At 39.2% G+C, this 12,500-nt stretch overlaps 2 protein-coding genes and 1 long non-coding RNA gene across 6 annotated transcripts in view; 1 reads left to right on the top strand and 2 right to left on the bottom strand.

Annotated features, from left to right (window-relative positions):
* The window catches only part of LOC137977512 (glucoside xylosyltransferase 2-like), a 4,054-nt gene extending 740 nt beyond the window's left edge, over positions 1–3,314 (bottom strand). The window contains exons 1-4 of the mRNA XM_068824754.1: positions 2,984–3,314; positions 1,608–1,905; positions 891–1,233; positions 1–193 (exon numbers count right to left, since the gene is read on the bottom strand). The exon at positions 1–193 is cut by the window's left edge and continues 740 nt beyond it. Of these exons, the coding sequence (XP_068680855.1) occupies positions 1–193; positions 891–1,233; positions 1,608–1,905; positions 2,984–3,255 (1,106 nt within the window). The 5' untranslated portion in view covers positions 3,256–3,314. The remainder of the gene's footprint in view (positions 194–890; positions 1,234–1,607; positions 1,906–2,983) is intronic.
* Positions 3,315–3,316: 2 nt separating this feature from the next.
* On the top strand, positions 3,317–10,187 carry LOC137977511 (uncharacterized). 4 transcript variants are annotated; one of them, XR_011117815.1, is made up of 4 exons: positions 3,329–3,420; positions 4,071–6,360; positions 7,424–9,905; positions 9,997–10,187. XR_011117815.1 is itself a non-coding variant. In XM_068824751.1 (3 exons), exons 2-3 carry the CDS (start codon positions 4,071–4,073, stop codon positions 8,980–8,982), a joined length of 3,849 nt encoding a protein of 1,282 aa, XP_068680852.1. In that variant the 5' UTR covers positions 3,317–3,420; the 3' UTR covers positions 8,983–10,187. The 4 variants fall into 4 exon arrangements, 3 of the variants coding, with proteins under 3 accessions (XP_068680852.1, XP_068680854.1, XP_068680853.1); XM_068824751.1 differs by having other exon boundaries at positions 3,317–3,420; positions 7,424–10,187; XM_068824753.1 differs by lacking the exon at positions 3,329–3,420 and adding an exon at positions 3,589–3,662 and having other exon boundaries at positions 7,424–10,187.
* Positions 10,188–11,723: 1,536 nt separating this feature from the next.
* Positions 11,724–12,500, bottom strand: part of LOC137977514 (uncharacterized) — a 2,751-nt gene continuing 1,974 nt past the window's right edge. Inside the window, exon 2 of the long non-coding RNA XR_011117816.1 lies at positions 11,724–11,761. This is a non-coding gene — a long non-coding RNA (uncharacterized lncRNA). The remainder of the gene's footprint in view (positions 11,762–12,500) is intronic.

Below are 12,500 nucleotides of genomic sequence, written 5' to 3' on the forward strand. Positions count from 1 at the left end.
ACATTATCCCCAGGTTTAAAATCCCTAATAGTAGTGTAAATTTCTTTAAAAAAGACTTGTTTGTCATTGTGGTACACTCCTCTGTTTCCATGGATGACTGAAATTCCATTATCTTTAGCTGCACGGCAGTTGTTTCCATACATGCAATGGTCTGGGCGATAGTTCCAATCACAGGAGTACACGTACAGCAGTTCTAGGAGTAAACTCTACACAATTAATGCTTGCTATTAACATTTAGAACAGTAAATCAAAGACCCTTTTGCTAGAGAATGGCAGAATTGTCAAGCAGAAAAGGAGTTCTTAGAAAAACAATGGAGAACTTTCAAAGTATTCAAACACGTGCACAAAGAAAAATTCCAACCTCCAAATCCAACATGCATGCTCAGTATGGACAAAATGCACACAAATCTGGTTTTATCAAATTTGACCAACATCAAGTAGATGATATAAGTCAAATTGCAACTAAGAAGCTCAAGAGAGTGGTTGATGTTTCAAGCATTAGCACTACTTTATTGCTAATCACAGTGCCTCAAGCCCCTGGCCTTGAGCATGAGTGGCTAGCATATTTCAAATGCACTAAGCACTTTTTGAGGGGAGGTAAAAACTAGAATACCCAGAAAATAATGCCTGAAAAGTACACAACCAATAATGGTCTGGGTACACACCCCAAACCCAGGCCTTCACTGTGTATTTCATCTTTATGCTGTTCCTGCTCTAGGCTCGAATAACAGCGGCTGTTCAGGAACCGGAGCCTGTGCTTCTCCCCGAAAGCGCATGACTGGACGCATGAACAAAGAATTGCAAGTTACACGCTTAAAGGTGATGTGCTTCTGATGAAACCCACTGGCGAAAAGCTTTAATCCTTAAGCAGTATAAATTGCTAAAATTACCTGGATGATCATGAAAAATAATATTCAACAAGTCCTGGTCACCCCAAGTTATGCTGAGTTTGTACTTTTGGTAGGCTTCTAGAATCTTTTCTGTCCATGGAAATGCTCGCATCCTGGTCAAATTCATGAGCATGACCCCAGAGTTCATTCCATTTGTTCCAGCAAAAGGATGCCGTGCAAATCTGGGATACCATGTTATGGAGGACTCCTCTCCTTCTGGAGACATGGAGGCAAGCTGTAAGCTGTCAAACTGTTTGAAATGGTTCCAGATATCTTCTACTGGTCTCAATACAAGTGTGTCTGTGTCTAAATATAGCACACTGTCCACAGAAGTTAACACATCCTGCAATAACAATAAGTAGATAAAATATTTGTGTCTGATCTTTAAGGGCGTTTATGATGTATCGCCGAAGACTGTTTAATAATTCATCAACCCCAGTTGATTTGTAGTCAGGGGTTTACAGAGGAGTACATGTGACTCAAATAGTACCTGCTGATTGGTCATAACTTAGATGAATAATTAACCCATTGACCATTAACTCCTGAATCACCCCCCTCCCCATTGATGAGTAAAATAGTGTGGCATTGGACAGAGTAACATCTATCTAGGAGTCAGTGGGTTAAATAATATTATTTAATTTTACAATCATTACTAGATCTCTGTGCACCCACATTGAAATTTCCCTGCAATATCAATCATACCAATGTTATACTCACCAAGAGAAAAAGTCGCTGTGCTGCACAAAGCTTGAAAAGTTGTTTCCATTCATCACTCTTTTCTCCAGAAGGAAAATGCAAAGAGTAGAGTTTGAACTGAACTTGTCCTGACTGAACTGTTTGCCACTGATCAAGAATGTTCTCTAGTTCAGGATGGAGATGATCCTCTGCAACAATGTGAAACTGTACGATACTTTTAGTAAATATTGTGGTAGATTTCAGCATGGTTGCTGCCTCCACTGTTCGCTCTCCACAAACTACAGCACTTACGTGAATGGTAGACTTTGAAAGGAGTGTCCTGTTAAAAAATTATATGATGCATGTTGTTAAAAATTAATAATAACCCACTTGATCAGCTTCTTGCTTGACAACAGAGGAAAGGACAGGTTAAAAATTCACGTTCCCAGGGAGGACTTGAACCTTCAACCTCTGTAACATCTGTCAGATGCTTTTATCACTGAGCCACAAAGGTTACTTATCTTGGCTCTCCTTTGACAAGGTCAGGTGATGCATTGTTGTCTGGGCTCAACAACGGGTTCCACTTTCATCCCATATTTACAAAAGCACACATTTGTGATGAAAATATGCTGACAAAGAAATTGTATAGCCTCCCATGCAGATGTTCTAAGGGCTCTGTCACATGCTCCTCCCTCACGAGGAAGGAGGAATGTGTGACGAATCCCTGAGAATGTCTGCTTGGAGGCTACGAAATTATCTGGCTGTACCATTTCAAGTAAACAAACCTCCAGTACTTGGCTGAAACTTAAATGCTGATGCCAATGCATTTCGGTCAATTATGTAAAAGCAGAAATGGATTATTAATTAAGATTCAGACGTTTATCTCAAAGGACTACAGAATTCTGGGCCACCACGTGCAAATTAACTTGCAGCCTTATATGTCAATACAATGTAATATTATTGGTACTTTCTTCTTTCAATGATATGCAAAAAGTGGGCCCTGTATCATGCTGTAGTTACACCATCTTCTGCCCCTATAAGTTCCATGCAGTCATTGAGAAAACAGTCCTGTCAGTGCTGCCCAGTGGTAAGGGCATTTGCCTTGAGATTTTAAGGTTCCCGCTTTGACCACTAGTTGAAGTTAATCTTGACTGCTTTGCTGCTGCACTTGCAAATAGCCAGCTGGTTTGCCTCTGGCCAGTTCGGAATCGTAACAGTTGTTGTTGTTCAGTTCCGTTGAGTGTCATTTTCTCGGAGATAATAGCCACAAGGCTACTCTGAAATTCGAGCTAAATAAAGTTTTGTATGACTTGTATGTATAGAAGGGGTAGGGTTGTACAGTGCACGAAGCTAGACTTCGTTGAAAGCATGCAGTCAGGTGATTTTCTGGATCCAAGTGATTCTTGAAAGTTTGATACCTTTTTTCCTCTTCGTTGTAGCTTTGGCGTTTCTCCACTTTCGGTTGTTTTCTCGATGGAACAATATTTTCGACCGTTTGTTTAATTCTTTCGTCGTCGATTGCATCGTATCTGTTAACTGCCTCTACAGGACCAAGGGTTGCCGTTGGTCGGAGAAAGTTTAGATCGTTTTCTTTCCCATATAAGTTCAGTAAAATAAATTCTATTACAATCATTAAAGTAAAACCTAAACCTAAGACAAAGTTTAACTTGGAAAAAATTCGAAGACCCATAAGAAGGGAGTCAATATACACAAGAGATGCCAAACATCACTGCAGCCATAGCTTGGTAACCACTCTCGTTAGTGACCACTCCTTGGGCAAGTTTCGTTTACGCTTCACATGGAGTCTTGATGTTTCGTTGATGACTCTTGAAATTTAGCGAAAAATCACCACAAGGTAAGTCCTAATTGCACCCTAAATTGAAGGAAAAGCAATAAATTTGACTTTTTCATTTATCTGTGAGGTTATTTTTAAGAAAAGAGCATAAAAGTTAAAAAAATGTATTGGACTCTTATGCAAAGTAGTCAACGTGTAGGACTCATGAAAGTGTTTTTCACTTTCCACAAAAGCGGAAAGTGCTTCATGTCAGCTGTTTTATCAAGCTACCCGAGTAAAAATATGAAGGGGAAGAAAGAAGGGTTAGGATTTTTCGAGCTGTTTACTAGATTATGGTTCATCTTGGTGTTGTCGGTTATTTGCCGATTAATGTTCAGTCGCCTCGTGGAATAATTGACGACCTCGAGCGCCAGAATTGTAAACTATACAAGCTCCCAGGATCGGAAGATGGTGAAGGCAAGAGGAATGACTTCAGAAGAACGATGGAACCGCATCGAATAACGAAACACTGACGTTAGAAATGAATTCGAAGATGGTGTCGTTTCGGTATTATTTCGCGGCCTTGAGGTGTCTGTGCTAAAATGTCTGAATGTTTACTTATATTATTTCTAGTTGATCTTACTGTTTTTCTTGACCAGACCCAACAACTTGTAACGCAAAATGAGACGTTGTCCTTTTTAAAGCGACTTATTTGGTACCTTAATTTTCAGATGCAAAAAGAAGGATTGACAGTTGAGACAGCGGACTATCTTACCTCACTGTTGAAGAAGTATGAAGAAAAAGAAGGTGGTCTGTCTGCTGATGCTATTCTGCCCCCAATACCAGTTCCAAGAGATGATCCAGGTCCCCCAAGACCTGATAAGTTTTTGGTACCTTCAGTAATCTTGTGGGACCCTCTTGGCCAAGTCACCAACATGACTGAGTTAGCTTGTCCCCACGAAATCCATGACAATGAAACTTGTGTGCTGCGAGTACATACAAGTAGCAAGTCCAATTATGGAAGGTGGAAGGCTGCTCGTGGAACACAAGATGTTCCTCGTGTGCTGTACTGCTGTGAAGGAAGTACATTGCTGGTGAGTCGTATGTACACATGCAAGAAAGGCCACAAGATCATTTCTCATGATCCAAGGGTTATTGATCACATTCCATCATCTTATGAAGTGCCATTTTTTCTGCTGCATAGAACAGGCTTCACACGTGAGCTGGCTAACTGGGTGCATTCCTGTGTGTTTGCTGGGATGACCTTTCATGAGATAGAAGAAGTTCTAATTCAGAGGCATCGTAATATGTATGAAGATCGCAAGCACAAGTATAATGTCGAAGTCAAGGCATATATGGAAAAAAATCCAGATGCAAATCCCAAAGAAATTGAAGAATTTCCTGACTTCAAGACTTCTCAAGTGCCTTCCTTGGAAACCATCATGTCAAGCATAGTGCATATGTTTGAAGGAAATGAGAAGTTCTACATGCAAAGAATGAGTGAGTGGTCTGCTAAATACATTATTGCAGGATATTACTTCAAGGTGGCCACTACAATTGGTGAAAAAGTCAACAACGGCAAGTGGAAGACCCTTTACAAAAACATTTACACAGTCATGAATGAAAAAGGCCAAGTCATAGCATGGAAGTTTACCAAAGAGAGAGATCTCAGTGAAGTGCTCGATATCTTGATGGGGCTGCAAATGCGATTTCAACAGCAAGGAAATCAGTTGGAGATGATCCTTGTCCCAGAATGTTGTGAAACCAGAGTGCAATTTCAGTCTATCTTTGGGTCAGACATTCCTGTCAAGTTCGAGTTATCAAAAGCTACTCACAGAGTCATAAGGAAAATCCCAGCAAAGAAAAGAGAAGGGAATCAGCTAACTAAAGCTGCTGTTCGTGATTTTTCTCTTTGCTTGCGTTACCCAACAGACAGAGGTGAAAGTCGTCAGGAAAAGACACCTCCACCAGATGTCATCACTGAAAATATTGATGCCTACGTGAATGGCTGGAAAGAGATTATTGAAGGGACTGAGCGTGTCTTAACACTAGCTGCACAAAGACAGATTGTTCAGTTGAGAAGCCACATTGAAGCTGGCTGCCTTTCAGAAATCCCAGTTTGTGCAGGAAGTGAAACTGTCAAAGATCTACAGGAAATTTTAAAACCAGTATTGGAGAGAAAGTTTTTGAATGCTGACATGGCCCTGGCCCTGATATCCACTCTACTTTACGTGTGGAATGAAAGGAGAGCTAACCAAACACCAGTTGGTGCTGTTGTGAGGCCTATTACCAAGTACAGGGGTACATTGGAAGTTAGTGATTATGTACCAACTCCTGAAAGATTTGGAATCATCAAGCCAGATGATGATGAAGGAAATGATCTCCTTTCTTCTGCAAGTTACTCGTTCGATGTTCTTGCATTGCAGTGTTTGATCTTAGATGCATTTGACGACAAGCGAGAAGCTGACCTAGAGACAAAGGATGGTGAAAGCAGGTTAAGCGAGGCAGCTCTCAAGAAGGTCATTGCTAGAGCATCAAACTTGATGTCAGTGTGGGAGCTTCTCAAGACGCAGGCTGTAAATGAAGTGTCAATCAATCCTCGTCTGTTACACCTGATGGCCTGTTCACTTATCCTGTTCAGTCGCAATGAATGTGCAATTGACGACAGGTCCAACCACGAAGCAAGGCTTAATGAAATGCTTCGTTATTACCAGCTAATGGTGTTGCCTGAGAAGAAAGACAGTTCTGAAGCAGATGGATTTTTTAATGCAGTCAGCTCTGGGCTCAACTCCATCTTAAGAAGTGATTTGCCTGAGATTGAATCAGTCAAGCAGCACCTTGCCTCCATTGGTTATCATACAGATGAAGAAAACAACCTGGATGATAATGTCTCTGTGTTACGTGAGCTTATCAGTGATGAGTGGCTGGCAAGGGAAGAAGAGTACAGCAAACTGTTGGTGTCACACATGATCAGCTTCAAAGAAGAGGCACAGGCGTTCAAAAAGAAAGGGTATTTTAAAGGTATAGGAGTATGGAATGTTTCTGAAAACTATTGATAAAAGTTTGTCCAATGTCCCCTCTGATTTTGATAATTCTAAATACGTTATTAAGGATAGTATATATGGTATAGAACCTTCCTTCTTTTTGAGGCTATTGTGCAATTTAGGTTAATGCATTTAATTCAAGTTAAAACTTTGAGGCATTTGTTGGCCAGCTGTTTCAATTTTAAAGTGTCCACTTGGGCTTTATTCATGAATTTACAGCTTCCCTGGTGAAGTAATATTATTTCATGTACATTGCATTTTGTGTAATTAACCTGGAGAGGAAACCAGTCAACTATTTACGTGGGCTAAAAGGGGGCCAGCCACAAATCTAGATTGTGATTGGAGCAGGTTTTCACCTATGAGCACCTGTACTCAACACTAGAAATGAAGTAGAAATCAATGAGTTTGTTGTCATCACCTTCAGTTTTTAGAGTGACTTTACTTTCGTAGTTTTTAGCCTTGTATTAATGTCGCAGTTCCTGCGGGTATTTAGAGTTGAGACACACTACAATAACAAAACGCAAGAGACAATGTTGGCGTAAAGGGAAAATTTTCGTAAAGAGTAAAGGTACAGTTAACTATAGAGCTCACAGAGTGATACTTTGGACTTTACTAGACCTTTTATACTGAGACTAATGTCTAGGACTAAACCAATGGTGACTAACGTATCATCTAATACAAACAGCTTCTGTAGCGCTCAACGCGACATGAATGGGGATAGTTGTTGCTTTTTGCCAATCTAGATAAAGGATATAACTGTAGGCAGACAGTATTAAAGACAAGGATAAAGGAACACAGTTCGAATTGTTAGAATATAGGAATCCATTCATGTCTCGTTTGCGTCGCGTAATGTTCACGAAATAACGTGACATGTGGAGGATAGCTCTACGAGTCACGCTCCATTAACTACGTTTTACAACGCTGTTGTAAAGCTTTATATATATCATTTTACCTTTTAAGCGATTATTTCATCAACAAATAAAATTTAAATTATAGGTATTTAGTTTAATAAGTAATCCCTTGCATTTTCTTTGTTTCAGCTGAAATGTCAAACCTCTTGCCAATTGCAGCAGCCAAGGTTTTGCGAGTACCAGTTGTTGTCTTTACATCTCTTCAGCATTTTCCTATTGTCCCTGTTGTGCCCTCGGATGCTATTATCATTGGTTCATGTGTGCATGTTGCTTACAATGCAGCAGGCTTTGGAGGATTTTATGATGTCGGTACGTACGTAAGCAACACTGTTGTGCTTCCAAAGATAATGACTGATCCACTGGAGAGACGCAGAGATAGCAGGAAGCGATACAGGGAGAAGATGGCATTGCTTAAAGGAACTTATGAACCTCCAAGTAAAAGAGGCACACGATCCAAAGCAACCAGCACTCGGGAAGACAAGCAAACCAGCACAGAAGCTAAAGATGTCGAAGAATCTGCTGTCCTTCAACAGGATGAACAACAAGGTGAATCAGTGCTGGAATCATCTTCAGCAGACATAACAGAGGAAGACATGTCCTTGGACGTGTCAGTGGAAGACAGAAAAGCATCACTGGATACCTCAGTTGTTTCAACGGATGGTGATGAAGGAGAAGAAGCTGCGGCAAATCTCATTGAAATGGCTTACAGTGAGGCAGGCATGGATGAAAGCACGTTGGAAGAATCCATCACTGATAGTCCCTTGAAAATAGCAATTGTACCAGGAACTGAGCCTGGAATAGATGAGACCCAGTCTAGCTTGCAAACCAGTGAAGTAGAGCTGATTAACCCAGAAGATGCAGTTGCTGACGATTTACCAACAGATGCTGAAACAGAAGATGTGATCAACGAGTCTGTCGATGGTGAGGAAAACAACTTCCAGGTGGCCAATAATGAGGGAGAGGCAGAGACTCCAGAATCAATTTCAGTTGTCCAGCCCTTCAGCCCTGATAGAAAATCTGGCTTGCTTGACACAGAATCAGTCATTACTTTTCCAGAAGGTTTGAACACTAGCAAGTCAGCTTTCTCTTGTAGCTGTGGACGTGGAAGTGGCAAAAACCAGAAGCGCACCCAGTTCTGCTTAACCCTGGAAGGTGGCTACCTCACACGTTGTGCCTGCTACAGAAATGCTTCAGGATGCTCGCACCGATGTCGTTGTTACCTGTGCTGTAATCCCTATGGGACCGCTGAAGCAGCCAAGGCTACCAAACCAGCTCGCCAGGTCCGTCGCTTCAGACCAAGACACAAAGTCCAGGTGATCAAGAGCCGTTTGTCGGGTGCAGGTTTTGCTACCGTTTCAGGAAAGGCTGATGCTGAGACCTTTAAGTGGGTTGAAGTTGACAACTTAGCATTTGAATGCCTCATTGCAGTGATGAGCCATACCGGACTAGAGCTAACTCCGGAGAAGATTGCTGCAGAGTATGACTGTCTCTGTAAACTTTCTAAAGATGAAGGAGGCATCCTTGGCAACATTTTGCAAGCCAAAGTTCAAGACGATGTTACCCAGCAGTTGGAAGGTGTTCAGAAGAATATTCGTATATTTGAGAACTTGTACAAGAAACAAACTGAACTGAATTGGTTTCAAGGGATGGAGGTGGTTTTTTCGACTGAAGTAGTTGTAACTTCATAAGTGGTGGTATAAAAACCATTAAATTAAGCCTAGCTTATTTAGCTGAATTGTAAACCTAATTTTAATCGTTATTTTTTTAGTTTAATCGTGGTTTATGCAATCTTCTTGAAAATCATTGTCTGCCATCTGACATGATGATCAGAGAGCAAAATCTCCTTCTTGCTGCTCTCAAAAGTATTATTCAGGAATCACAATAAAAATGCATTATTAGATTTAAAAGAAGTAGCATGGTTTTCTGAGCTAAAAAAGAAAATGAATGATGAATCTCTCGACCTCTTCTTTAAACTTTCCAAAATGTACTGCATGAACAACATAGATGAAAGAAATACTTCATGTATACCACTATGTTGAGTGTTGGCTCCGTTCACTTGTTGTAAAAGCAAATTCTTTTCAGCTGTGAACTTGCTTAGTTGTTTGATGTTAGTGAACTGCAAAAATTTATATAGGAGGTTTTTGATACCACCCTTAGGTTAAGGAAGACGTAAACTATAGGCTGATATTTCATGGGTAACTTTGTATATGTATGTTTGGTGAAAAAAAGTTAGTGGTTACATAGCCGTGGAAAACTGTGGCTAAAAGGTGTTAAACGTATTTTGTTGGAGAACAAAGAGAGGCAGCTGATCTGTCGTTAATTCCTGTGGAGGCTTCCCCATGATCAAAGGACCGTGCAAATCATACCAAGTTTAGTCTTAGCAGTCCTTATAAAACTCTATACACATCAGGACCAAGTCTTCCAAAGCAAAGTTATTCTTAACTTCTATTATCGAGAAGTTGTCATTATTGTAACCTAATTAAGCAACACAAACTCTTTTAAGGAGAGCTTACAGGGAGTGGTGTCTTTACTCCAGAAATATTTATGGTATTGCGCTTTTGTAGATATAATTTCTTGATCTTGCATGAATTAACCATTGCCTTAATTTGCTGTCATTACTAAAACAAGGAATGACTTAAAATGAGCTACAACGGTATCTAAAATGACCAGGTCATTTTAGATACCATTGTCGCTCATTTTAGGTCATTCCTTGTTTTAGTAACTATGCTTAATCTGCATGTAATTCGCATTGTGTTAGATGCCAGTTTGTGCAATACATTGCTTTGGTGTATTCACATTGTATTTGTGGTTAGAACTTTCCTAAGGATTTTATTCAAATTGATGAGTAGACATTGTTCCAGTTATACAAAGCAATAAAGGGTTCTTATTCTTGTCTGTTGGAGTACTGTATTTGAAAAATATTGAAAATGAGTATTTCAATGGCATGCACCCTGGAACAACTTACTCATCAAATCAGCAGCAGATTAACCCTTTCAGCCCCGTGGGGTTCCCCATTGACGAGTAAAATCGTCTGGCGTTTGACAGAGTAAAATCTATAAGTGGCACTATTGGGAGTTAAAGGGTTAAACAGGGAATTTGCCAAAAAGAATAATATTACCCATATCAAAATGATAATATAAATACTTTAATAATTTGATTCATCTAAACCTTTTCTCACCAGCATTGTAACAGTTTTACATTTTATATTCTCATTATTCCATAATAAGACTTCAGAGCAGGTGTTGAATAACATTTTTTAAAAACTGTTCACCTTTTAATTTTCAAAATACACACGTTTATTTGGCCTTGAAAAGTTGCTGACTATCTATTGAGTCTAAAAGCAAGGTATTACAATAAACTTTAGGGCTTTACTTGGATTTTTTTTTCCACAGAGATTCTTGTGAAATACCAGTACAACAAAATGCTAAATCTTTCACAACGTAATAGTTGTTAAGTCCCAATACACCGTTAGGTAATCAAGGTATTTACCGGTAACCTTAGCCATGGACTTGCATATTCAGCAAACTCTTGGTTTCTTTTGGCTACTGGATTACTGTTAGGCAACAGTTGTATCAAGGAATCTGGCTTGAATGATCACCAAAAATGAGGGACACTTTTGACAGACTTAAGTGCAGCACTTGTTAAAGTAACAGATGGCAAGTAACTGGAGTTAAGGATGGTTTTTGCATGTACATTAAACCTCTTTCGTAATGGCGACTAAAGATATCATTTTGTTTTAATGCCAATAAGCCTTTCTAGCCTTGCTACGACGAGAAAATTTCAAAAGAATTTTTGTTTCAAAATGAGGGCACTAGGTCTAATTAACATAAATACAAAAGAATATAAAAGTGGTCGCCAATTATGAAAGTAGTCTACAAGCACAAGCAACACGTGCAGGCACATTTAACTGTCACTAATTGACAAGACACTAGCAGTTACAAAGCCACCGAGCTTGCATAACTAGAGAGAAAAAAGCCAAAGTTTGGCCAAAAAATTCATCAGCATTAACTTTCAGTACCATCAATAAGACAAAATAAAAAATTTCATTCACCATTTACCCCTCACTTCAAGATTCCCCCCTCCCCCACAAAAATGCTCCACATATTTTACAAATTTGTACAGCTTCACAAAGGAGTGTTTTTGAATCAAACATTTGAATATGGTGCAAATTGCTGTTGATCTCCATGTCTTCTCTCATTCCTTTCTGTCTTGTGAATTGTCACTTGGCCAATGTTACTGTTCGTTTTGCTACCAAAACAGAATGCTTGCAGCCATGGCTATACAACAAATGGCAACATATGGGCTTTTTCTCTCACCTAAAAAGTTTTATGAAATGAGATGTACAAGGAATCCTTATTAACGTTTCTGACTGATCAATAAACAAACTTCTGTGGCTAAAATCATTAATGTCATTAAATTTGAGCTAACACACCTATTCTTGCTGCTTTCCAAAAGATCCCTAGAAGACTGAAATAAATCAAAACACAAAATGAACAATATAATAAAAGTAATCACTTTATTATTTAAACATCAATGAATACCAGGCAAGCTTTCACGTGAAAACATGATTTCTTCACACATGAAAAGATCACCATTGCTTTGGTTAGTTCAAAATCTCAATAATAATATACGAGGCTTAAGAGCCTATCAAAAGATCAATAAAACGTTTCATGTGTGAACCTTTATATCTGGTAATCATTATCTATGATCATTCTGAAAAGCCCAGGGGTGGTTTTGATTTAGTTCGGTGGGAGTGCAGGGCTGAAATTATGTACAAACAATGCAATTATCACTTATTCTCACATAAAACGATCTTTATATAAAGGTCACTGTCCTAATCATTTTCATCAAAATTTCAGCCATTACAAACTTCTGGGTGGATACTTTTACCCATCTTCCTTCTAAACTTCTTCAACAAAAATAAATTTTGTCAACCAAAAATTTCAACGACTGTCATGTTAACAATGTTCATATGTAGACTTTGGATTTTGTCCTGTTCCATGTCGAACCCTTCTTCTTTGTTCGTTGCTTGTTTGTTCAGCTTTGCTTGTTTTTGGAGCATATTTTTACTACAGTGCTCATCTGCAGTTTTCAATTCTCTGAACTTTCTCTTACGCAGCAATTTAAACCAACCTCCTTCGTCCATTAATAACAAAGAATAAAGACTGAAGAAAAAAACATGCTTTTAAAATTACCACACTGCTTA

This window comes from Montipora foliosa, chromosome 11, assembly GCF_036669935.1.
Source record: "Montipora foliosa isolate CH-2021 chromosome 11, ASM3666993v2, whole genome shotgun sequence".
NCBI classification, from domain to species: domain Eukaryota; kingdom Metazoa; phylum Cnidaria; class Anthozoa; order Scleractinia; family Acroporidae; genus Montipora; species Montipora foliosa.

Excerpts from the sequence above, each read along its gene's own strand:
- LOC137977511 (XM_068824751.1), top strand. The coding sequence starts at position 4,071 with ATGCAAAAAGAAGGATTGACAGTTGAGACAGCGGACTATCTTACCTCA. Across the intron at positions 6,361-7,423 it reads AAAGAAAGGGTATTTTAAAG|CTGAAATGTCAAACCTCTTG; the intron begins GTATAGGAGTAT and ends TCTTTGTTTCAG.